General features: G+C 39.1%; 1 protein-coding gene across 25 annotated transcripts in view; it reads left to right on the forward strand.

Annotated features, from left to right (window-relative positions):
* Positions 1-27536, forward strand: part of SCAF8 (SR-related CTD associated factor 8) — a 142535-nt gene that overhangs the window by 28722 nt on the left and 86277 nt on the right. For 21 of the 25 annotated variants that reach the window (XM_065588859.1, XM_042848263.2, XM_065588853.1 and 18 more), the window contains exons 3-7: positions 1551-1595; positions 12590-12751; positions 14591-14747; positions 18375-18505; positions 22408-22584. In XM_065588859.1, the coding sequence (XP_065444931.1) occupies positions 1551-1595; positions 12590-12751; positions 14591-14747; positions 18375-18505; positions 22408-22584 (672 nt within the window). Of the gene's footprint in view, positions 1-1550; positions 1596-9881; positions 10022-12589; positions 12752-12875; positions 12992-14590; positions 14887-18374; positions 18506-22407; positions 22585-27536 lie in introns of those variants that run through there. The other 4 variants (XM_042848274.2, XM_065588864.1, XM_042848273.2 and 1 more) reach the window with 3 other exon arrangements.

Raw genomic sequence — 27536 nt, forward strand, 5'->3', positions numbered from 1 at the left:
AGGAGAGGCAGCACAGCCAGCAGAGACAGAAGGGAAGAGGTGGAGCCTGAGTCTCTCCGCTTGTGGCCACACTGCTCTCCTCCCAAAGCAACTGCAGCTCCGGGGCTGGCAGGCTGCAGCTCTGGCCGCGCCGCCCGGCCCCCTGGAGCAGGCTGTGGCCGCACCGCCCGGCCCGCCGGAGCAGGCTGCGGCCGCGCCGCCCGGTCTGGCCCACTGGAGCAGGCTGCGGCCCGCTGCCCAGCCTGCCGGAGCAGCTCCAGCCGGGTCAGAGACATCTTCCCCGGCCCACCCCAGATAAGGTGGGAAGGGATGGGTTGGGGAGAGTGTGGGGGTCCTGGGCTAGGGGTGCGGTCATGTGGGGGGTGGTCATAGGGGTTACTCCCCTGACTCCCAGCTTCTCCCCCCCTCCCCTCCCCCAATTTCCCCACCAGTTGCTGTCCTGGCCTGTCAGGGTTAGCAGCTGGCATGCCTGGACACTTTGTTTACTTAGGTTTACCTCTGTGCCTGTGGACGCTCGAGGTAAACAAACCATCTCGGCCCACCAGCGGCTTATCCTGATGGTCCAGGAGCCAAAGTTTGCTGACCCCTGAATTATAGGGTCGGCTTATGAATGGGTTATGGAAATTTTTTTTATTTTTACTTAACCATCTTGGGGGGGGTCAGCTTTTAAATGAACCAGCTTATGATCGAGTATATACGGTACTTACACAGAGCTCTTCTTCAGGTCTGGGAAATATGACTTTTCTCTGAGTGCGTTTCCTACGCCTGAAGAAGAGCACGTAATTAATGCTAAATGATATAATAAAAAGTAATGTTATAATTAAAAAACAGCACAACAGCAGCAACCCACTGTCGGTGTTTGTGTTATACCACATGGAAATCCATATTTTGTAATGAACTTAGAACTCTTTTATAACTCTAAGTATGAGCAGAGGGGAACCTCTGTCACACACTGAGCATTACAGAGCTCTTGGTTGCTCTGGGCTGCAGAGCTGCCTGTGTACAAAAGTCAGGAGGCAGCCATAAATTAAAGAAGATGCCCCCCCCCCCCAAACTGTTCATTCTGGATTGCAACCCCTGGAGCTGTAACAGAAACTCACCATGAGTTTCCGAATTTGCTATATGATTTGGATAGAACTGTTCACTGGTACAGTATAGGATGTTCCAAGAAGTGCAATGAACTAGGGCAACTTTTTCTGAATAACTTATTTTGAAGAAAATGGAGACTTGATAAGATCCTCCTTTACTCATTTTCTCTTTTAGATTGGGAAATGCAAATTTTAAAGTTTTGGAAAAAAATATAGATCAATGGTATGATAGTAGTATGTTGAATTATATGCAATAGGTCTAAGTTTTCCTTTAGCTCCTTACAACAAAATAACAGTAGCTTTTCAGGAATTTTGCCTTTCTCCTACTTCTGTAGAAATAAACATCCAGGGTAGAAATTAAAGTCAAGTTGACAGAACTGTAAGTTCAAATAATATTGGAGGTCAGATATGTGTAAGCATTTTTGTTGGTTCCCTACTCTAAAAATATCCCTTATTTTTTAGTTCTACAAACATGTTGTACAGAGTGTTGAGAAATTCATTCAAAAGGTATGTAACTTGAACATATTGTATTAACATACAGATATAAACTAGGACTTAATATTCTACTATTTGAAATGTAAATAAGAAGAGATGTTTTTTGTGGGGTGTGTGTGTGTGTGTGTGTGTATATGTATATATATATACACACACACACAGATAAATATTTTGTGTGCATATAAAATTCAGTGGAATATCAGTCATGCAATAATTCCGGATAAATAAGATAGTCCTGTTGACTGGAAAATAAGTTCATTGTTCTGAGTTGACAGTATATGTAAGATAAATTGTTGCCTGAATGAGTACAGAGATAAGATTATTAAAGTACACCTCTACCTCGATATAACGCTGTCCTCAGGAGCCAAAAAATCTTACTGCGTTATAGGTGAAACCGCATTATATTGAACTTGCTTTGATCCACTGGAGTGCGCAGCCCCGCCCCCCCGGAGCACTGCTTTACCGCGTTATATCCGAATTCATGTTATATCGAGGTAGTGGTGTATTACTATTGTGTTTTAAACCAGTTATCTTCAGAATTGGGATTAATTCTGTTTGTGTGTTTATGTAGCGTTAAAGGAATGCTGTCAACTTGAAAACTGTCAGTTTAAACAAAAAAGAGTTTCATGTATTACAGCTTACCTTCATTTCCTGCTAAATATTTTCCATAGATTTTAAAGTTTAGAAGGGGACAACTGTCATCATGTAGTTTGGCTTGCATAACACAGGCCATAGAACTTCACTCAGTGATTCCTGCATTGAACTCAGTAATTTGTGTTTGAACTAGAGCTTTTAGAAAGACATACAATCTTGATTTAAAGATTCCAAGTGCTGGAGAATTTACTAGATCAGTTGACCAACTTTTCCAATGGTTAATTACCCTACCGTTCAAAATTTGCATCTTAGTCCCAGGTTGAATTTTTCTGTATTTAGGTTTCTGTCGTTGGATCTTGTTATGCCTTTGTCTAAATCATGAGAACTTTGTAGTATAAGGTATCTTCTGCCTAGATAGATATGCATTGTGATCAAATTACCTCTTAACCGTCTCTAATTATAAGGCATGTTTTCCAGACCACAAGTCATTCTTGTGGACTATACTAAATTTAACAATGGTACTCTCAGTGCAGAATTAGAGCGTCATTTGGGGAGTTAGTGTGGTATAGCTATCGGGCTTTAAATTCAAACTCCACCTTATTCTGCACTCACGTCCTCAAGTAAACGCTCCCTTAGATGTATAAGACCTTACATTGGCTGTATTAAAATGTTTATTTTTTCATTGCGTTCAGCTTACAAAGCAATCCAGCTCTCTCCTTGTATCAGTGATGTGTCCCTGTCATTCCTTACTACCCTAACTTCTGTGTCATTTGCAGACTTTATCAGTGCTGATTTTATGTTTTCTTCCAGATCATTAATAGGTTATTGAATAACATTACACTGAAAACCACCACCTCCAGGATTCCAATTGAAATAACTCCCTTGATGATTCTCCATTAACAATTGCATTTTGAGTTCCACCTCTGTTTTTAATTAATTTCTTATGTACCATAGTGATTTTGCATAGTGCTAAATTTAAAATCCGAATATTGTGCATTACTAAGTCATACATCTTATAGAAGTCTAAAGAATATCACCTCTGCAGTTACCAGATGTGTAGTCTTATCAATGCATTATATTAAATTCATTTGAGGAGACCTATTTTGATTAAAGTCATCAGCCATTCCATTATTTTGCCTGAAATCCATGTCAGGCTAATTGTCCAGGAGATTCCCATTTACCTTTATTTAAATAGTGGCACAACTTTAGCTTTCTTCCAGTTCTCTGACTCTTCTCCACTTTTCCAAGATTTAATAAAAATGTACTCAAATGTTCCAAAAGTTGCTCAGCCAACTCTTTTAAAATTCTTGGATGCAAGTTACCCAGACCTGATAACTTAAAAAAAAAAAAAAGGCAATTTTTAGTTGATGCTGTTTAGCATCCTCCTTAGTTACTGTTTGAAAAGAGACTCTTTTGTCATTTTATTACATGAATTATTATTAGTAGTAATTTATTTGTGGCAGCAGCCACTGTCCAAACATAAGGGTGGTTTCTCCTCCAGGGAACTCAGTCTCTAAGGAATGTAATAGATACACTGTCCAGCTTTATTTCAAATACATAAATATTTATTGAACACTTCTGCCTCTACTGCATCATTATTGGAAAATTTTACACTCTTCATCTAGTAATGGGCATATACCATTTCTAGGACTCCTTTTGTTCCTGATATATTTAAAAATGCCTTCTTATTGTCCTTAACCCTATTGGTCATAGGTATTTTTTGGATACCTTCGTTTCCTTTACTAATCGCTTGCATTTCTTAATTTCTAATTCACTGTTACGAGTAAAATTTATTTTAGAGGTTTGCAGCAATAATTTTATTCAGTTAAAATGTTTACTTTCTTGTTCATTTATAAAAGAGATGGAGTTGGTTTTAAACAGGGTGGTTGTTCAGTGTGGCTATTAATATACAGATAAGAAACAGGACTGGAAGGTGAGAAGCAACAGAGACTAGGATTGAGTGTGGGCAATAGGAGTTAAGGCTCATTTTACTCACATCCTGAACAACTGATATACAGCCTCAGACTGGTAAACATAATAGACCAATGTGCACACATGCCAATTTCAAATCTGTAATTCTTATAAAGTAATGAATAATAAAAAAAAAAAATTGGAAGTTTTCGTAAACATTACAGAAAAACTTCTCATAGCCATAGTTAAGTGTGACACTAAATGTCACTTGATTACACACAGTAATATAAAACCACAAACAGAACGATGCACAGTATAATTTATGAAAGCGATACTAACCTTGTATTAAGTGCAGAAACATGTACTTATCCGTAAACATAGTTGGAAGTTAAGGATGCCTGATGGTTGTTCAGGATAAGGGTGGAAATATGTGGGATCTAGGTAGTGGAAGAGAGGTAGTTGAGGTGAGAAGCGGGAATTTGATGTTTGGATGACTTTTATCTTATTCCCTTGCTTTTTATGATTTGCATTGGTGATAGGTACAATTTATTCACCTGAATGTTAAGCTGGTGATATTTTAATGGGAATATTTTGAAATACGCATGGTAACACTTCTTTGAATGATAGCACATGTGCATTCCATTTCAATTGTGCGCACACACCCAGTGAACTATTGCTGGAGAATTTTACCTTAGCAGTACCCATCAAGGCAGCGTATGTGTCCTCTGCTGCCTCATGCTGCTGTGCGATGGTGTATAAGGCATAGCCTCCCCTCCGACCCCTTCTTTGTTCCTTCTTACCGCCCACAATGGTTGTTGGAACAGTCTTCCTTGCTTCTGCAAGTTCTTTGAGTAGATACAGATGTGTATTCCACTTAGGTGTATGCGCGCCCAGCACACCGGAGCTGGAAGTTTTGCCAAGCAGTACACATAGAGAGGCGGCACTCCCCCATCGTGGCTGTGGCCCCTCTGCTGGCTATGTGAGGCAGTGCCACACAAATCCCTCTTCAGTTCCGTCTTGCTGCCCATGGCTGGAGTCAGAGATCTGTGTGGTTGTTGCCTCACAAATAGTCTGTTTAGTTCTTGTTGTATGTAGTTAGTAGTTAATGTTAGTGTTAGTTGTAGGGCTGTCAACCTATTAAAAAAAATTAATTGTGCAATTTAATCGCACTGTTAAACAATAATAGAATTCCATTTATTTAAATATTTTTGCATGTTTTCTACATTTGAAAATGTACATTTATTTCAATTACAACACAGTACAAAGTGTACAGTGGTCACTTTATATTTATTTTTATTACAAATATTTGCACTGTAAAAAACAATGAAATAGTATTTTTCAATTTACCTACTACAAATACTGTAGTGCAGTTCTTTATCATGAAATTTGAACTTACAAATGTCGAATTATGTACCAAAAGAACCTGCATTCAAAAATAAAATAATGTAACACTTTAGAGCCTACTTCTGTAACACTCAGTCCTACTTCTTGTTCAGCCAATCGCTCGGGCAAACAAGTTTGTTTACATTTGCAGGCGATAACGCTATCCGCTTCTTGTTTACAATGTCACCTAAAAGTGAGAACAGACATATGCATGCCATTGTTGTAGCTGGGGTCGCAAGATATTTATGTGCGAGATGTGCTAAAGATTCATATGTCCCTTCATGCTTCAACCATCATTCCAGAGGACATGCATCCATGCTGATGATGGATTCTGCTAGATAACGATCCAAAGTAGTGTGGACTGACATGTTCATTTTCATCATCTGAGTCAGATGCCACCAACAGAAGGTTGATTTTCTTTTTTTGGTGGTTCGGGTTCTGTAGTTTCTGCGTCAGAGTGTTGCTCTTTTAAGACTTCAGAAAGCATGCTCCACACCCTGTCCCTCTCGTATTTTTGAAGGCACTTCAGATTCTTAAACCTTCGGTCTAGTGTTGCAGCTATCTTTAGAAATCTGATATAGGAACCTTCTTTGTGTTTTGTCATATCTGCAGTGAAAGTGTTCTTAAATCAACCAATATATGCTGGGTCGTCATCCGAGACTACCATAACACAAAATATATGGCAGAATGCGGGTAAAACCATGGAGCAGGAGACATAAAATTCTCCTCCAGGGAGTTCAATCACTAATTTTAATTAATGCAATTTTTTTAACTAACATCATCAGCATGGAAGCATGTCCTCTGGAATGCTGGTTGAAGAATGAAGCGGCATATGAACGTTTAGCATATCTGACACGTAAATACCTTGCAATGCCGGCTACAAAAGTGCCATGCAAACGCCTGTTCTCACTTTCAGGTGACATTGTAAAAAAGCAGGCAGCGGTATCTCCCCTAAATGTAAACAAACTTGTTTCTCTTAACGATTGGCTGCACAAGAAGTAGGACTGAATGGAGTTGTAAGCTCTAAAGTTTTACATTGTTTCGTTTTTGAATGCAGTTATATAACAAAAAAAATCTACATTTGTATGTTGCACTTTCACTATAAAGAGACTGCACAACAGTGCTAGTGTGAGGTGAATTAAAAATACTATTTAATTTGTCTGCCATTTTTACAGTGCAAATATTTGGAATCAAAAGTAATATAAAGTGTGCACTGTACACTATGTATTCTGTGTTGTAATTGAAATCAATAAATTTGAAAATGTAGAAAAACATCCAAAAATATTTAATAAATTTCAATTGGTATTCTGTTGTTTAACGGTGCAATTAAAACTGCAATTAATTGCGGTTAATTTTTTTGAATTAATCGCATGAGTTAATTGTGATTAATTGACAGCCCTAGTTAGTTGTAGTGGTCTGTTCCCCCGGTGGTTCCCTCACTGGGGTTTAAACATTGTCCTCCGTGAGGAAAAGCAATCCCTATATGCTGAACCTGCTTTGTCTTAGTGAGAGCCACCTCAAAAAGCATTGTTCGATCTGCAGATTGTTCAAGAAAAGAACTCTGGTGGTTCAGGACCTTCACCTTAAGTAGCACCTGCTTGAACAGGCCATGTGGTTCGGTCTGGTACCGAGGCCCTTATCACGTCGAAGATCATGCTTGGGGTCTCTCAGGAATCGTATCACTCCTCCCCTTCTCGTTAGCAGGTTCCATTGGTGTATGAGGAGGAAGAACCAGAACCAGTTCTGACAGGAGCTTCCTCATCATCCCCAGACAAAGCTGTCACCCTTTGTCGTCATCTTTGCTGGATGACTACCACCAATATAAGGGGCTGTTGCAGGGGGTTGCTGTTGATTTATAAATCTCGCTAGAGGAGGTCCAGGACCCTTAGCATCGATTCCTGAGCATTTTACAACCACAGGCACTGGTCAGGGTGGCCCTCCCAATCACCTAGGCCATATTAGAACCAGAGTAGTTTGTGTCCCTATGCCAAAAAAGAGCCGAAAGATGCTATTTTGTGCTGGCCAAGGGTGTAGACTTCTTGTTTTCCCATCCTGCCCCTAATTAGTTAGTGATACAAGTGGCTATGGAGAGAGCTCGGTCGCACTACTAAAAATCTACTGTGGCAGATATCAGAGACTGGACCTCCTGGGTAGGAAGGTTTTCTCCTCTGCAGACCTCAAATTTCGTTTTGCTAATTACCAGGCCTTTATTTTAATCATTTTAACATCTGTGCTAGGCTTGTGACATTTAAAGATAAACTACCTATGGAAGACTTGTTCCAGTACTCTCTGGATGTGGGGAGTTTGGTAGCAAAGGTGGCTCTCCAGCTGCGGTAGATACCGCAGATACAGCATCCAGATCTTTAGCCACAGGACTGGACATGCGAAGGGGCTTGTGGCTTCAATCACTGGGCTTCCATAGAGAGGTACAAAATACTATTCAAGACCTCCCATTTGACGAGTCCAACCTTTTTAATGAAAAGACAGATTAGTCTCTCTATTCTCTAGAGGACTCGAGATGCACCCTGCAATCCCTGGGAATTTACACTCCAGTCCCATTCCCATTTATGCTTCTTAAGACTAAATATGCCAAGTTTTTTTAACTGTTCTTCATAGATCGGGTTTTCTAAACCTTTAATCGTTTTTGTTGCTCTTCTCTGGATATACCCACGTATTTCCTAAAGTGTGGTGCCAAATTTGGACACAGTACTCCGGCTGATGCCTCACTTGTATAGAGTAGAGCAGGACAGTTACCTCCTGACTCTTTGGACTTGTCTACACTTAAAATGCTGCAGCGGCACTGCTTCAGTGAAGACACTGCCTATGCTGATGGGAGGGCTTTTTCTGTCAGCGTAGGTAATCTACCTCCCCAAAAGGCAGTAGCGAGGTCGATAGGAGAATTCTCCCATCAATTTAGCACTTTCTACACCAGGGGTTAGGTCAGTGTAATTGCATTATTCAGAGGTGTAGATTTTTCAGCCCCCCGAGCAACGTAGTTATACCATCTAATTTCCTAGTGTAGACGAGCCCTTGTTTACAACACTCCTGTGAATACATCCCAGAATGATGACATCCTTTTTTGCGACTGCATCACATTATTGACTCATTCAGTTTGTGACCCTCTGTAACCCTCCAGATCCTTTTTAGCAGTGCTGCCACTTAGCTAGTTATCCCCCATTCTGTAGTAGTGCATTTAATTTTTATTTCCTAAGTGTAGTCCTTTGTGTTTGTCTTTACTGAATTTCATCTTGTTGATTTCAGACCAATTCTCTCAGTTTATGAAGGTCATTATGAATTCTAATCCTGTTCCCCAAAGTGCTTGCAACCCCTCCCAGCTTGCTGTCATCTGCAGGCTTTATAAGCTTACGCTCCATTCCATTATCCAAGTCATTAATGAAAATATTGAATAGTACCGGACCCAGGACTGACCCCAGCGGGATTCCACTACATATATCCTCCCAATTTGATAGCAAACCATTGATAACTACTATTTCAGTTCAGTTGTGCACCTATCTTATAGGAATTTCATCTAGATCATGTTTTCCTACTTTGCTTATGAGAATGTTATGTGGGACTGTGTCAAAAGCCTTACTAAAATCAAGATACATCACTTCTCCTGCTTCCTCCCCTATCCACTAGGCTAGTAACCCTGTCAGAGAAGGAAATTAAGTTGGTTTGGCATGATTTGTTCTTGACAAATACATGCTGGTTATTCATTGTAACCCTATTATTCTCCAGGTGTTTACAAATTAATTATTTAATAATTTGTTCCAGTATCTTTTCAGGTGTTGAAGTTAGGCTGATTGATTTATAATTCCCTGGGTCCTCTCTGTTCCCCCTTTAAAAGATAGGTACTGTGATTGCCCTTTTTCCAATTTTCTGGGACCTCACCAGCGCTTCTTGAGTTCTCAAAGATAATTGCTCACGGTTCTGAGATGACTTCAACTAGTCCCTTAAGTACCCTCGGATGAATTTCACTCACTTAAATACATCTAATCTACCAAAATATTCTTTAACCTGTTCCTTCCATGTTTTGGCTTGTGGTCCTTCCCCCTTGTTAATTAATTGTGTTGAGTATCTGGTCACTATTAATCTTTTTTAGTGAAGATTGAAGAAAAATAGGCATTAAACATCTCAGCTTTCTTGATGTCATCAGTTTAGTGCTCTTTCCCCACTAACTATACCTAGACTTTCCTTCTTCTTTCTCATGCTCCTAATATACTTATAGAACCTGTTCTTATTGCTTTTTATGTCCCTTGCTAGGTGTAGCTCATTTCGTGCCTTAGCCTTTCTGATTTCGTCCCTATATGCTTGTGCGTGCTGTTCTTTTGTACTCCTCCTTAGCAATTCGTCCATGTTTCTATTTTTTGTAGGATTCCATTTTGTTTTTCAGGTCACTAAGAGCTCATGATGAAGCCATGTTGACTTATTACTCTTCCTATCTTTCTGTCGCATTGGGATAGTTTGCCTTTAATATTGTCTCCTTGAGAAACTGCCAGCTCTCCTGAACTCCTTTATCCCTTAGATAATTAGTGCAAATGAGAAACCAGGTAAGAGAGAATGCTGAAAGACTTAGAGTTGAGACTGGGCAGCATATTAGACACATGAGTTTACAATGTGCTGTAAATATGTTTATGGACTGCATGAGCCAGGAAGGTAACAGTACCTATCCATACAGCTTCTGTGCAAACACTCCTGAAATATTGCTCATGGGCATCGTGTTGCTGACAGAGTAGAGGGATTCCAGAGAATAACAACAAAATGATAGGAGTCTGCAGGGGTTGAGATTTAAGGAAAGATTAGAAAATCTAAATACACAGAGCTGGTTTAAGCAATGATTGAAAAAAAACCCAAAGATCTTGGTGTTCAAGATAAATATTCAAGGGTGTAAACACAAAGGAGAGGAAGGAATTTTATGATGTTATATACTGGGTTATAAATGGGATAAAATGAATGGAAAAAATAAGGTAAATATCCAGAAAAAGTCTTGATAATGAGTACTGTTAGGTTGTGGACCACTTTACCTGGGAAAATGGTGGGATCAGCAATAACTTGGGACTTTTAAAACTGGACTGTCCAAATTGCTAGGAAATGTATTGTAGAGATACAGACTAGAAGATGTTTTCTGTCTCTTATTTCTGTCACTCTAATGATAGGAAAGTTGCACTATTGTGTTTAAGATTCTAATTGCAACCAATACAAAATATATTTGAGAATATTTTATGAACTGTCTTAGGTTTCATTTATTTCTTAGGCCTAGTCTGCACACATAGTTGCACAAGTTTAAAGTTGTGTATTTAAACTGATTTAGCTAAAGAAGCATAAATACCTGTGAGACTCTCTTAAATCAAGTTAAAACCTGGTTCGTATTGTTTTAGGTTGTATCAATAAATGTACAGATGCAAGATGCACTGATATAAGAGTGGCTGCACAAAGGTTTTCACCAGTTTAACTAAATATGTCTTTAAATTGATTTTAGTTACAGTGGTTCAGCTTTGTGCATTCACAAGACCTTGGGAGTAATTTCTCCTGTGTAAAGTTGCCTTTGTAACTAGGGTTGTATTTTGTGCATCAGTGATCTTATAGGTACTATACCATTTGTATATAATATACCGTATATACTCATTCATTAGCCCATTCATTTATAAGCCGACCCCCAAAAATGGATAGGTAAAAATAGCAAAAACTGTAAGACCCTTTCATAAGTCGACCTTCTATTTCAGGGTTGGGAAATTTTGGCTCCTGGCCCGTCAGGGTTAGCCGCTGGCAGATCGGGACGTTTTGTTTACTTGGAGCGTTCGCAGGTATGGAGCCCCTCAGCTCCCTGTGGCCGCGGTTTACCGGTAAGTGGTGCCACATCCCGCAGCTCCCATTGGCTGGGAACGGCAAACCGCGGCCACAGGGAGCTGAGGGGCTCCATGCCTGCAGACGCTCCAGGTAAACAAAATGACAATGTATTAGATATTCAATTCAATGATTCCATAAAGCAGGGGTCGGCAACCTTCAGAAGTGGTGTTCCAAGTCTTCATTTATTCGCGGTAATTTAAGGTTTCGCGTGCCAGTAATACATTTTACATTTACAGGGGCCGGCGACTGGGACCCCAGACTGGCAGCGGGCTGAGCAGCTCAGCCCGCTGCCAGTCTGGGGTTCTGTCCGCCGGCCCCTGCCAGCAGGGGCTTTGGCAGCAGCGTGCCAGAGTAAATCAGCTTGTGTGCCGCCTTTGGCATGCATGCCATAGATTGCCAACCCTTGCCATGGAGTTTAAAATCATCAAATTTTGATGTAGACCCATTTATAAGCCGACCCCTGCTCTTTGATGCGTCACTTTTTTACCAAATATATTCGGCTTATGAACGGGTATATACGGTAAGTGTCAAATTTTCCCAAAGTTTTAAAATAGGTACAATCAGTGTTTTCTCAAGTAAACAAGCGTATGAGTGTTAAGGACAGAAATAGTTAATGCTTTGCTATTTCAAATGAAGGTTTGTCATATTGCTTACAGGGACTTAAAATGAGCCAGTGTTTTGAGTGAGTTTTAAGAAAGAAAAAAATATATAGAAACTTAATAACACCGAGCCCCAACTCCCTTTGTTGAAATTCTTTCTGCCTGGTCATTAGTGCAGTGCTTTTTCTCTGACCAAGGTACAGTAGCATTACATTTCAAAACTATACGCTCTTCCTTGTTTTAGTTTAAAATTGCCATACTGATTATAAATCCAGTTTTTTGGAATGATGTGAAATTTGATATTCAGCATAATTTATATAGGTAGTATGAGTTGAAAATTTGAATGAGGCTGTAATAGTTGAGATGGCTTCAGATTTATCATGTATGTATACAGTGCAAACTTAGATATAAAATGTATTTTTAAAAAATAGTATATATATTTAAAGTCTTATTGTTATGATATTGATATCCATAGAACTTTGATTAATTACAAATTATTGTGCACCATCACAAGCATTTACTTGTATTGGTAAGTCAATTTATATAATGTAAGGAGTGGAAAAAGCTAGTCATTTGAGATTTTGTTGATATTTTCTGTCCTTGGGCTCTTAACTGTATGATTTTTGTTCTTTTTCAATTATACATTATTTTTAAACTATCTTCTTTGTGTAGTGCAAACCAGAATACAAGGTGCCTGGTCTCTATGTCATTGACTCTATTGTGCGACAGTCCCGGCATCAGTTTGGGCAAGAGAAGGATGTGTTTGCGCCTAGATTCAGCAATAATATCATCAGCACTTTCCAGAATTTATACCGTTGTCCTGGGGATGACAAGGTATGTCTTGTTTCTTCTAAAACAATTTAGAATTTCATCTCTTCAAAGAAAATTAAAAAGATTTGATGACATTAGTGTTTTATTATAGCAGACCTAATTGTAACCCTTATAATTTCTTCTTAAGGCAATTAAAAAAAAAATCTGAAAGCATATCTGGTCTGAGGGAGAACGGTATCCAATTAGATCCAGGGGCACTTCTACCTAGGGTGCTTGTGAAGAGAGACAATTGGTTGAAATGAGGTATCTATATGAGAAGAGAGAACAAGATCTATGTAGAAGTGTACTGCAAAGGAATGTCCCCTCGCCTATTGTGAGGAAGTGGATGGGAAGTTTCTATAAGGTGTATGAGAGGAGGTGATTGGATATGTATTCTCAGGATGGGCCAACACATTTTGGTTCAGAATTGGAAGAGAGAGAAACAGCAATGCAGAACACTTTCCAAATTTATCATATCCATATCCATATATGAAAAAATTGTATTGGTAAAATTAGTATAGTCTTGAAATGCATAGAATTGTGAATTATATGAAATACCTTGGAAAGAAAATACAACTTATTTGTGGCGGAATCGTTATGCCGATTTTATGTTTGGCAGAGCTGAGGGGGAGATGGTAAAGTTGTTTTAAGCTACCTTTCCACTCCTTTGATTCAGTGAGGGACTGAACAATTCTAACTTTCACTGTATGGAACAGTTCTTTTGGGGCCGTTCCAGCGAGCCAGGGTCCCTACGCAAGTGGGAGGTAGGAAAAACTAACAGGAGGCACAGCTAGCTCTACCCCAGCTAAGGAATCTTCCACGCTTATGTAGGTGTTTATTAAAAATACACTTTGTGAATGCTCAATAGAACGTTGATAAATCAAAAGCAGTTTTCCTGGTAACACACAAAAGCATTCAATGAAGGCTATTTCTGTACCAGATTCAACTTTCTATCTCCTGAAATTTCTGTGCTAGAGTTGTTCATGAGAAGGCTGTGAGAACATGGTTTGATAACATGGAAAATTACTCTTTTCCCCTCTTCCCTCGCTCCCAACTCTGTCACGTTTTTAAAAAGTTGCTAAATGTAGTTTTGTTCAAACTTTCAAAAAAATCACCTTTGGGCAGAGCTAAAACACAGAAAATTTCAGCATATAATTGAAGGTTTTGGAGAGGTAAGAGCAACTCAAAACAGATTTAGGATGAAAGCACCTTTTGTAAGCTTAAGTTGATTTAAAATGATCTAGTTAAATTGACATCACAATTCTCTGTATGAAATTGCTGAGACTATGGTTTCATAGTTTCTTGCAGCGTGCTAAAGGAAACTGACATCTAAGTCTAAAGTTCATCTATATTACTGCAATACTGTATAATTATTGTAATTTGGTGCGAAAGCTCTTCCAGATTAATACTTTCAAATATACTACTTCATCAACAAAATTACATTTTAAAAATAGCCTCTAGCATGACTTACACACACAGTTTTGGGCTCCTTCTGCTGTCTCAGCAGCAGTAGGTAACTGTCATTATTCTGAGTTGTGCACATTTCAGTGGACACAAATGATTCTGGTGCTCAGAGGTAGATAAATTTGAGCCATGTTTAATATGTGCTTTTGTTAAAATGCTAGGAGGGGAGGAAAGATTTCTAGTTTTGTTGATAACTCTTAAATTATTCCCTTAAGATAATTTTCTGGTGTTATTCCCCAAGAATAAGAGTACAGAATTTGGAGAAGCCAAACTAATACTTTTCTAGTATGCTTCTAAATACGCAAGCCTTTCTACCTTCATAAATTGACAGTATCAAACATGATAGTCATCATATAATTTTCTAGCCTTAATCCTTTTGTTGTCCTATTTTTCCTTTAGAGTAAAATTGTTAGAGTGCTAAATTTGTGGCAGAAGAATAATGTATTCAAGAGTGAAATTATTCAGCCTCTCCTGGATATGGCAGCAGGAATTCCTCCTCCAGTTGTGACTCCAGTCTTGCCCAGTACAACAGCTGCTATGAGCAACAATACACCAGGTAAAGGAAAATGGGATATAAGTCTCTCAGTGAATTGGAAAGCTTGCTTCAACATTTGTAACAGAATTTTCTGTTCGGCTATCATCATTTGTCAACTTGACATGCTTGAAATTGGACCAAAATTTTCACTAGCCTCCAGGCAAGTATTAAAACTAAATTGAATGGTTTGAAGGGCAAAAGTTGATCTACTAATAACTAACCAGCATGTAGATCAGGGAAGTACCATAAATAGAAAGTGACCATGCCAGTTACATTTACTTACCAACCACACATGCTTTCTTTATTTGTAATATGCAGTTTGTCCAAGGGTGCATTGATTTAAATCAGCGCAATTTAAATTACAGTTTTAATCATGATTTAAATATCAAGTGATAAATCTTGATTTAAATAATCCATTTCAATTTTGTTTTGCATTTGTACTTTTAAGTTATTTTCCTAAAGAAGAGTTGATTCTCATTAAAATGTTGAATTGCAATATAATATAGACTTTACCCTAAAATTGGAATTTCTTTTTGCTAACCAGGAGGATACAGTGTATCTATACACATTTATTTAAGCATTTTATATAGCTTAACTTACATTTACTCAGATTCTTAGTTTTTATATTTTTTATTATATTAGAAAATATGAACAGTGCATTTTCTTGTTTACTGGATGATTCATTTTTGTGATTTGTGTCAACTCTATTTGGATGGAATTTGGAATTAAAAATGCACAAAAACAGCATTGTAATGTTTTTATTTCTTAAATAAAACCATCTTAAATGTGTTGGATACATAAGAAAAAAGTTTATCAAAATATGTTTTGCATTTAAAACAATTGATTTATAAATCAAAAGTAGTAGTATTTGTAGCTAGTGAGTTGAACTGATTGTTTCTGGTCATCATGTCCTCCAAGACTTCAGAACTAGCAGATCTCATCCTTTCATACCTAGTTTCTATTCATAGATTGGATTCAACTTCCATTCAGTTTCTTAACTTTGAATCAACTAGTCACTGAACTGCACTAGTTGAATAAACTGAAATGAAGAATATATTCTCTCTTCACCTGCAAAAAAAGGCTTCTGCTGTCAAAATTTGGTTTAGCACTTCTACGAACTTTAGTTCCAGGTACTTAGCCAGTAACTTCCACTTCAGTAGTTGACTTTCTTAAAAACTTTGGCAACAAACCTGTACTGCTTAGTATTAATTTTGTAATTTGATTTAAATTATAATAGATTATTGTAAATTTAGGTTTATCATAGGTTGTGATTTCAAATTTAATTTTAAATAAGTTTATTGAAAAAAAATATTAAAATTTAAGAAATCCAATTTAAATAAAAAAATCCAATTTTTATTTTTTTCAACAAACTTCCACCCTGGTTTATCCAGTAAGAAATGGTTTTATGGTTTCAAATACAAATAATGGGTCAATGAAAAATCATGGGCGGGGGAGGGGGGGAACCTCGTTTGATATTGGTGCCATAAATATGTGAGAATCCCTTATTGAGGATCATTGTCTTGCATTTACTTCAAGCAAAATTTATATTTCTATTTGCTGTACATATGATCATACTCAACTGATAATCTAAGGAATTGCCCTGACATTGCCTATAGTCAGGGAGTTTGATTTTCTTCTGTTTGTGTAGACTTAATCAGACTAATATACATGAAATAATTTAAATGTGCACTATTTATGTAGAAAATCCAAAATATAGATAAACGTATTTATACCTATTAGTTTGTGTGTGTGTTTGTGTGTGTATATATATGTATATAGTTTATTATGTGAACTAGGTAAGCACTTTGCTTGAGCTTCATGTCTCTTTTGTGCATTTTTTTATATTCGTACTCTTTTTACTGCATTAAACTGCTGGTATCATCACTTATTACGGTACTAACACTTTATGAAATCTGATGTGGATTATTTTTTAAAACATTATTGCAGTATTTTGGATTTGGCATTGTTCAGCCCTTGCCTTCACTTCTGAGTTACAGGAAGGGAGGGGGTTTGCTCTGACATCTGGAGCAGAATTCATCAAAACTACAGCATGGAACTAATCAGCAAAATACCAGCCTGGGAATTCTTACCTTTTGACTCAGAAATATTTATTCCCAAAGGAATTTGGATAGGAGAAAGACAAAACAGAGGAGACTCTTACGCCTGGAATCTGACCGCTGTGGGTGGAAATTATGAGTAAAGTAGGCAGGCCCAACCTGGGGATGAGCTGGGAGAGTGCAGCAAGGTTGCAGGTTACTGGATATCTTTATTATAGTTACCTGTGGAGCAAGTGTATCTCTTCCCTAAAGTTTTATCTTGCATCAGGCCAGGAGCTGCTTCCTTCTCTAGGGCCAACATCTCTCCAAAGCCAGAGTTGTTCACCTGTTTCCTCTTCTAGCAGTTGCTCTATTTGTATGAATATTTTAAAATTTATCATCTGTAAGGTAGTCTACAATGAAGACTACTGAGTCTTTTGGGTAGCTGAATATTTGCCCAAGTGTGAAACCTACCTCTTCCGTGATGTCTACAGATCACTATCTTATGATATTGGTTTGGCCAATAGTGATATATGATTTCTGCTTTTCTGTTTAACTCTTTTATTTTATTGCTGCCTTATCCCCTCAACCTACCCTCACCCCATTTGTCTGTTTTTGCTCACTTGCTGTGTCTTGTCTGAAATGTTGATTGTGAGCTCTCTTTCTTAAGTTGGGATTTTCTATTTTGTTACGTGTCTGCTCAGCACCTAGCAAAATTGGACTCTTGATCTTTGATAACACAAATAAGAGCATTTCTATGGAAAAAACATTTTTAACTACAGTTTTATAATTTATACTATGTCTTTAAAATGACTTAGCCCAAGGCAATTTGTAACATCAAAATTGACTGTGTTCCTCATCTTTCCTGATTACATCCATCTTGTAATGCTGCTAAGTTTAAAATAGTATTAAGGATTGTTCATTGGTCCAATAGTATTTTGGAGCATGGTAGTGACTATTGAACATTTTCACCTGTATTTTCAAACATGGCCATCTCTGTAGTTACCAGAAGCCATTACCATCTGATGACTAAAAATGAATTTGAAACCAGTTCAGATCTCCCTCAGTTCCCCTAAAACACAAGAGAAGTTCTCCATAATAGAGGAGACTCCCTCCAAATTTCAGATCACAATGAACACTACCACGTTTTGCCTTCAGTGGCATTCTTGTTGGCAGTCCCAGCAGACAGGCCAACAGTAGAATGTGTCATGAGACTCACTTACAGGTATTTCCACCAATTGAGGCACATTGGTGGGGAAGTTTGCATTACTCCTGCCATGCTGTGCTTTTCTGTGTATAAAGAAATTGAGGTTTTCCATGGATGTCAATGTGGCACTTATCCAGAGCACTACATTTAGTACCAAAACTTTTTTTTTTAAATTACAAACCCATATTTCATTTCAGACATTTAAAAATCGCTACGTAGAAGTGTAACCTTTGTGGCTTCTTACAGTTCAAAAATTGTTTTTATGCAGTTGGTCCATAATGTAAAATAAACTGCCATATTCAGTGAGACTCTGAATTGCAGTTTTAATTTTTACTTCTGTACTTTATGTATATGAAAAATGGTATGTTAACAACACTTAGCTCTACCTTGCTTTCCCTCTTTCAGGAACTCCTGTGACCCCTGTTACTCCAGCCAATGTGGTACAAAGTTTACCTGATCCTTGGGTGTCTCAAATTGCTAATACAGATACACTTGCTGCTGTTGCACAAATCTTACAGAGTCCCCAAGGCCAACAGGTAAATACTTTTTGTAGGTAATTAGACTTTTGTACTGTATGTAGTCTACAGTGTTTGTGTATGATAGATACACATGAGAGTATTTATCAGTGTTGTTAATTTATTTTTAAAAATTTGTCCTCAGTATAACCAGTTCATAGAGATCATTCTCCAGAGATAAGTTTGAAGCAACATTTAACAATTCTTTTTATCCTTTTTGAAATTCTCTTGGTTCACTGAATGTATCCAAGAAGGTGACATCAGACACCAGAAAAAGCTTCATTGCAGCCCATACTATGCATGGTATTTACAGAGGGAGCCTTCTAGCATATCTTCAGTGAATCAGGAAGTAACAAAATATTTTTAATTTGGGGGGTGAGGAGTGCCTTAAATGATAGTTGAAACTTATTTCTATGCTGAATACATCCTGTAAGTTAAAACACGTCTCTATGTAGTGGAGGATACTCAACATAGACGTCTGTGATTAACTCAATTCTAATTTTTCTTTTGCAGTTCACCTTTAAATATTCCGTTTACTTTCATTCTCAGGATATTCAGGAAGTTATCAGTATCCTTAATATGACTCTTGGTCTACATTTTCAAAAGTGTCTGAATGTGGGTACCTCAGTGTATGAATGCCCAGCTTGATACATCTTAGGTACCTGATGCTGAGAAAATGCTGAGCATCTGTTCTCTGAAAATCAGGCCATGTCAACATTCCATAAGTTGGACACTGAAAATCAGTAGCCCTTTTGAAAATGTAGGCCCTCATCTTCAGGTAATAATGGCATACACTGCTACTCTGGCAGTCCCTACTATCCCAATTTGAGAGGGCTGTAGTGGTGGCCTTGTATGTAGGAGATGTTCAATGGCTGCTATGTTGGGGCACTAAAAATATCCCACCCAAATTAGTGAGTAGGGACTGCCACAGTATCAAGCACCAGTCCTGATGCTGCCATCTCAAGGGCTAAAAGTGCAACCATTTTGCTGTGTTCAGATAAGCCGTGCCATCTGTAACTGACCAGAAGTTTGAGGCAGGAAGATTTTTATTCTGGTCATGACTCAGGGAAATTGACAATGGGAACTTGAGTGAGAGGGTACCGGAGTGAGGTGGAGAGCCTGTCAAGAAAGGTGGGGCAAAAAGGTAACATGGAATAGGGGAAAGTAGGATTTGGTAGGAGTGGTGTCCTAGAGAAGGAGAGATGTAAAGTAAGAATGGGGAGATATGGAGTAGGAATTGTATGAAAGCTCAAAGATTGCTGGCCAGAGGATATTAAAAAAAAAAAAAAAAAAAAAAAAAGGAAGGAAGAAGAAACAACAATAAAGGAGAAAAACTAGACTGTGCAGACCAGAAGGGAGTTAGTCTTTAAAGGATGGCAGAAGGTACAGAAATAGCTTGTGGATCAAAAGGTAAGAGAAAGGAAAGATGGGACGCAGTAGGAGTATGGCAATATATATTGAAGATAACATTAATATATAGAGGAAGGGAAAACGAGGTCTTAGGTAGTTAGATGATTCCCTCCTTCACATTTTAGAACTGTATTTTGTAGAAACAGTAAAAGGAGAGAGAGATGGTACCCAGCAGGAGTATAGAGACAGGCAGGATGGTGACCAATCATCCAAGATTTTCCCATTCTAGGGCTTCCTCCTCAGCTTCTTCAGTTTGATTCCTGCCTCTCTCAGAGCAACACACAAGAAGTTGACGTCAAATGGTGGCTAGACATGGCCATAGTCTCTTAAGCACACACATGCAGAAAAGAGAACACCTCAGCTGTATCCCTTGCAGTCGGTTCTTTCCCCTGGGTGCCTTAAGAAATTTTCTGCTCTGACTGAACAAAGCCTCCACCCTGTTAGTGGAATAAAGCAGTGGCTGAAGCGCTTTGTGGCCTATGACAGACAAAATCAGCTGCCCAATTTCACTAAAAGGGGAGACAAACTCCCTCTCAGCAGCAGAGGCTCTCTACAAAGCATTAGTGGAGCAAGGCATCAGTTCATGAATTTTTGTGAGGTTCTACAGACTTCCCAGTGGCTCTTAGTAACAAAGGGTCACCATCTTCAGGAAGCATGACACCAGGGAGAAAGAATCTAACTATCCCACTCATCAGCTTGAACCTTTAGCGAGCTGGAGGTTGAACCCTAAGAAAAACTGAGGCTTACAAACTAAGTTCACTAGGAGTAAGATCTTTGACAAAAACTTTTTGTATGAAGTCTTAAGATAGTTGGGATTCCAGTTCATCCAGCTGGAAAAAAACCCTCTGTCCTGCATTATGTAGAAAAAAATTCCCACATCGGAATTAAGGTGAGAGAAATCGAAAAGGGGTACTCTGGCCTCCTGAGGGCAGTATGGGCTGGACCACTCAAACAGAGATGCCCAACCCCTTCAAGAGTGCCGAACAAGATCCAGAGATTTAGGGTACTGGGGTCTTATCTCATGAAAGTATTGAAGCACCTACTCCTTCTAGTCTGAGGTTACCTTGGGGAGAGCCTCTTTCCATATGGGTGAGCTTCTTTCCCCTTTGCACTAGCAAGGTGGGTAGGTACTATCTGAAGGGAGCTTCTTCACTTGGTAGATTTGTAGTTCTTTGCCCTGAAGGCGCTTTTCAGGTAGTAATAATTTTATTTCAGAAGACTCTTCATGTGTTCCTGTAGTCTTCCATATTTAGAATTCCGTAGTGGTACATCTATCATAGTGTTTTTTTTCTTCTTCAAAAGTCACAGCTTCTTTTCACCTAAATAGGACACCTCCCTTTAGAGTTTGTCCTAATCTTAAACCGGGAACAGACATTTTTGACACACCTTGGATCTCAGGGTGGTCCTTATAGTGTACTTAGCCTAGAAACCTTCAGAGAAACAGAACCCCATGTATCATTCTCATTACGGCTCAAGATATCTTGTTATGTAATGGCCAAATGATTCAAGTCCAGTTTCCAGGAGATTTAAAAGACTGTAAAAGTTCCTTGTCCATTGAGCTTTGTACCCATCCCAGCAGAGTCATGGACATCTGGGCTGCAGAGGGAAGGTGTCAATAGAAAAGATTTTCAAATTTCCCTGTACTTCTTGTTTTTTAAACTGCTCATTATCTGCTTAATGTGCAGATGCCACCCTTAGCTGCAGAGTGCTTGGACCACTCCGTTCAGGAGAGTTGATGGAGGCCTTTGGGGTTCTTGTTCCTCTTATTACCCATCTTGTGCCTTCAGACTCCCTCTTCTGATTCAACCATGAGTCTCCTGTTCTCCCTTCCTTCCTAGAGTGTTTTCTCATGAAATACTGCTGTACAGAACCCAGTATCTGCTCTGTCGCAAGATGAGCCACAAAAAGGCAAATTATATTCCCATTTACTGGCTAATTTGCTTTTTGTGGCTTGGTTGAGACAGCACAAACTCCTCCCATTGTTAGACTTGTTAAGCCCAAGCTTCAACATGAGACTTGCCTTGTAGGCAATATAGATACCCAAGTGCAAAGCCTTGATGTAGACATGCTGCACCAGCATAAAATGGAGCATGTACCAGTGTAACTTATTCTGCATCAGTGTAGCTACACTGGTACAACTTTTCCTAATCTAGATGGGCTCTTAAGAGGGTAGAGCAGGCTAACAGATTATTTTACAGATCAGAAGGAATCAAACTGGAGAAGCAGAAGAGGGAACCCTAGAAAGCAGAAAAATCCTGGCTTGTGATTGGTCGCCATCTACCTATCAGCGAATTAGGAGGTGGAACCTCATGTCTACAGTATCTTGTCTGAGCCGCAGAAAACAAATTAGCCAGTAAGTGGGAATATAATTTGCTGTAATTACCAACAGACTAAACTGAAATTATAGCCCTGAGATAGATATACTACACTGGTGAGAACTTTATTCATGAGAAGGGCAAAAAGCTAGCTGAGTTATTTTTTTGTTAATGTAGTTATCGCTCTCTTTCTTCCAGCTTCAGCAGTTAATACAGACACTGCAAATACAACAACAGAAGCCACAGCCTTCACTACTTCAAGCGCTGGATGCTGGTCTTGTCGTTCAGTTACAGGCCCTCACAGCACAACTTACAGCTGCAGCTGCTGCTGCCAACACACTTAATCCACTGGAACAGAATGTCTCTTTTAACAAGGTAGAAGTTGGAGGACCAAGTTTGAAGAAATGCACTTACTGTTTATATTTAAAATCTTCACATGGGTTGTGTCTCTATCTTTAGTGACTTCTTAAGAAGTGCATGACTGTGCTACGGAAAAGTTTTTTGCACATAGGCTTTTCCAAATACAAAAATTATTTTCTTTAGAGAGAGTTATACAAATACACAAATGATGTATTTTATATAATTTAAGGGCAAAAGACATTTTTTAGAAGGCTAGAGTTAATTTCCATTAGTAAAGCAAAGTCATTGTTGTACTTCCTTCTATAATTGTGTAGAAGGAGGATCTGAATTAATGAGTTTGAAGATTATCTGCACAAGAAGGAAGGTTGGGCTTGTATGTTTTTGCCTTCTCCCCTCACCCTTCCTTTATGGCATACAAAGAAAGTCTGAAAGGTTTTCTCAGGGGAAAAAATACTGTAGAAATGCAGGTCTTATGTACCCTAGTTTTCCAATAAGACTATAGCTCACTGGAGAATCAGTAGGTTTGTTACATCATAAATACCCAAGGAAATAACTATAATTGAACTTCAAAGTTCAACTATAATTGAACCACAAATATAATCAAGTTTACATTCTTAGCAGGAGGATCATATGAAAGCTAGCCCTGTGACACCTAAACTTTAGAGAGGGATTTTGTTTTTAAAGGGACAAACCTAATCAAAAAGACCCCAAAAGTGAGGAAATTAAAATCCTTAGACATATTATGGAGGTTATGTAAGTATGCTGAATAGAGCACAGAAAGCATGCATATTTTGTTTGTTTGTTTGTTTTTAAAAGGGAAGAGGGAAGCCAAGAAGAAAACGGAGTTGAATGGCAAGGTAGATGAGCGTACAGTAAACTGTGGTAATGGTAAAATGTAATGTTAGGAAGGTTTGGAGGAAATTTGAAGATGAAATAACCAAAGACATAAAAACAAGTTATTTCAGTCTATAAAAAGCAGGAAGTCTGTGAGAGGATAGTCTCTACTGGATTATTAGGGAGGATAAGGATGTTGTAGAGAAGCTAAATTATCTTTTCATCGGTCTTCACCACAGAGGATGTTGGGAGCTACCTATCCCAGACCATCTCTTTTCAAATAATTAGCAGAAAGAATCCCCAGACAAGTGTGAAGCAGTGGTAATATCTTATAAGTCTGTGGTAGTTAGTGTGGAGGAGGCTAAGTGTTTGAGTGTAGACAGCTATGACTAAACCAGACTTTGATATGGCTGACCTAAACCAGAGTTTTGCCTTAGCAAAGAGGTGTTAGGCTTTGTCAGCCATTGCTCAAGTGCTCTGTTCCTAGAGTGTCTATAGCATCTGTAAGAATAGAATGGTAGTAGGTGTGGTGTTGGGGCTTCACAGTTTAGTTTGCATTGAAGAAATGGTGATACCATAACTCTAATTCCTGTTTTCTGAAGTGGTTGTGTTACCGTAACTCTTCGTTTCCTAGTTTTCAGAGGTTTGAGTCTAGCTGAAATACATTCGGGATAGACATGAGACACCACAGGGCAACTTTAAATTTGTGTATCATTTAAGCCCTTGAACAAATGACCAAAATGGTTGAGTATGAGTCGTGCCCTAACTGCTTACTACTTTTCATCTGCCCTCTAATTAATGTTAATTTCCTTGACAATACTTTAAAAGTGAAATCAGTCTGACTGTAAATTCTTTGAGATAAGGACTACTTTTTTGTTCGGTGTTGGTAAAGTACCTAGTCCATGAGTGGGGTTCTTAGGTGCTACAATAATACAATTAATTATTAAATCCCAAATGGCTGAGATTAGTTTGGGAAGGATTGGCTCTCCAGGTGTGCACCAAAAAGTCATAAGAATGGGTGATTTTTGTAAACAGATTATTTGTGTATGGGGAGGGAGCTGTATCTCTGGAACCGCTTGCTCAAGTGACCCAAATTTAGACCACCCTCCCTGCATCTCCATGAGATGCATCAAATTTCAAGACAAAACTGAATTCAGTACATGCATTTTAAAGCACCTAGAATAATGGTCTTTTAATAGTAAGTGATTTTCAACCTTAACTAAGATGAGGCACTGTGAGAGATCTTGGTGTCAAAAAGGTAGGTACTGGAACAAAACGATAAATTAAACACTGACAAATCACCAGCACCAGATAGTATTCATCCAAAAGTTGTTAACAGAATATTCACTCTCTTAGTCTCTGCAGAGGATTGGAGGGTAACATATTGTTATATCTATCTTTAAAAAAAAGTTACCTAATAGTAATTATGGCAATTATAGACCCATGATCTTTAGTTTAACAAGAAAAATAAAAAATGAAGTGGAATGTAAGCTAGGATCAAACTATACAGCTTCTGTATAGTAAATTGTGCTTGTAGAACTTTTTTGAGTGTCAACAAAATGGTCATGAAGGAGAACCACATGAAATATTTATCTGGACTTTCAGAAAACCTTCTGCTACTACTCTGAGTGGCATCCCTGTGGGTACTCCACTTTAGGTGCGCATGTACCCATGCGCTTTTAATCATAGAATTTTGGTGGTAGTGCCAGTTCATCCTGCACATGTGCCCTACATCCTTGTGCCCTGTATCAAAGTTATATAGGGCTGCATAGGTGAACCGCCCTCAGTTTCTTCTCAGCCGCCTTCAGTCTGAGATGGAGTCTAGCATATGACTGTTTGCTCTGTACTTGTTTACCTCTTTTATTAATGTTAAGCTGTATAGTTAGCTAGTAGAGTAGAATTTAGTGCCTTATATTTGGAATGTTTGTGCCTTTTTTTCCTTTTCCAGGAGAAAATTTGTTTTTCTTTTCTTTTCCCCTCTTTCAGGGTTTGAATAATGTTTTTCTTCTGTCAGAGATGCAGAGCTCCCTGAGCTTTTAAAGGTGCCTCTTGTGTTGAAGAGCAGTCCCCGTTAGTACAGACATGCCCACTCCATTCGTTGTTTGGGAGACTCTCACATTCCTAGCAAGTATAAAATCTGCTCATCCTTTGAAGGAAGAGCCTATAAAAACAGGGAAATGAAATATAGACTTTTAATGATGGAGCAAGTCTTAAGACTGGCTTCAGACCCCTGCTCAGGGAAAGCCCCTGTACAGGGACCTTCCATGTCTGTCAATGCCCTGTTGTCATTGAGACTATGGTCACCAAAAGCTTCCAAGGGGGAAGATGACACTGAAACTCAGGTCTCCAACATTCTCTATGATTGAGATACTGATAACTGTGTCACTAGTACTGAGAGCTTCCCACTCTTAAGTATAAGGAAGGGGATAAGAAGAGCAAAACATCAGAGTGTTCTTTTTTTAAAAAAGATGCTGTCACCGGAGACATCAGTCCCTGAGAGACGTGCTAGTGAGGCTCTGGGTACTTCGGGTATTGTGGAGCACACTAAGACTTCATCTGAGCCCCGTACCTTCGTAATAAAGAGCTCGGTACTGATGATGACTATTTCCTAGAGATCAGCTTCAGTGCAGCCCTTGACACCCTTGGTACCAGCGTCAGTGCCTCTCATGGCCTCTGCAATGTCATCGGCACTGGTAGTGAGTTCTCTTGTATTTCCAGTAGCACAGGAATTCCGGTACCCAAGGAAACTTGCGGTACCGAATGAGCCTGAGTCTCCGCTCCTTGCAACCTCCGGACGCCTCTCAGTACCGAGGTCTGCTGGGCCACCAACTGCTCATGTTTCTGGGAGACCTGCCTCTTCTCCTTCTTCAGCTATCCACTGGGTTGGGGGAAAAGGGGGATTGTCACATCCTTTACCATATATAAGGATCATTCTGACTCCAGACTCTGAACTTTTGATTCAAGGATCTCGCAATTTATTCTAGGAGATATTGTTCTCTGTTGCAGATGCAACAAAGGCAGGGCACCAGACCGTTGCTTTCCTTAGGAGGACCAGTGCCGGATTTTCTGCCCCCACCTCCACTCCCACCCCCACGCATTGTAGTCTCCTCCATTGGCCTTATTGAGATCCATGGACAATGTATCAGCAACAATTTTGAGGGACCTCAACTCAGTCCCACAGGGAACCCAAAAGACTTAATTATCTGGTACCTTCCATCCCTCCTCCCCAGTCTGTGAGCCCCGGGGGACCTTTGAGGAGAAAGATGCAAGATCTGACAAGGAGGTTACCCCCTTACAAACAGCTTACAAACACCTGATAAGGCAGTAATGCCACCATTGCCCTCATTAGCTGATGACTTCAGGCAATTTCAGGACTTGATGAATTGGGTTGCTGACATCTTGCAGAGCCCCCTATAAGTAGTCCAGGGTTCCCATCACAAACTCCTGGACATATTGCCCATCTCTACCTCAGAATGGGTGACACTGCCAATTAATGAAGCCCTCCTTGAGCCAGCCAAGTCTATCTGGTAAACTCCCCTTTCTCCCCCACCCCCATGTAAGAGAGCTGATTTTTAAAAAAAAAAATTACTAAGTCCCAGCCAGGGATTCAGAGTTTTTATTCTTTCACCCAGCACCAAACTGTCTGGTCATGGACACAGCAAAAGGGGCAGGCAACATATCCAAAAGGCCAACCCTTATAATAAAGACAAGAAACATCTGGTCATAAGAGAGACAATCAATTGTGGAGGATTTACTTTTCAACGATTAGAAGTTTTTTTGCAGATTCCACAGACACTTCACACCCTAAAAGACTCTGGGGCAACACTTAGGTCTTTAGGGTTATACGCACCAGCGAATAAGTGAAAATTTAGCGACTCTCAGTCGGCACAAAGATCCCACCCTACTAAATTTTCCACCTTCCGTAGAACACCAGACATCAAGATTTTCAAAGAAAAAGCCTACAACTACTGTGGCTGTGTCATCTCAACTTTCAGTGTCTTCAAATGCCAGTTTTGATGTTTTGGTTGAGAGTCCAGACCCCCAATGACCAGATTCTCAGCTGCATGACACAACCTCCCTTCTTCAATTTTGGTGCCGCCTTTCTCTATTTCATGAAGCATGGGCGGCTATAA

This window comes from Chrysemys picta, chromosome 3, assembly GCF_011386835.1.
Source record: "Chrysemys picta bellii isolate R12L10 chromosome 3, ASM1138683v2, whole genome shotgun sequence".
In the NCBI taxonomy this organism is placed as follows: domain Eukaryota; kingdom Metazoa; phylum Chordata; order Testudines; family Emydidae; genus Chrysemys; species Chrysemys picta.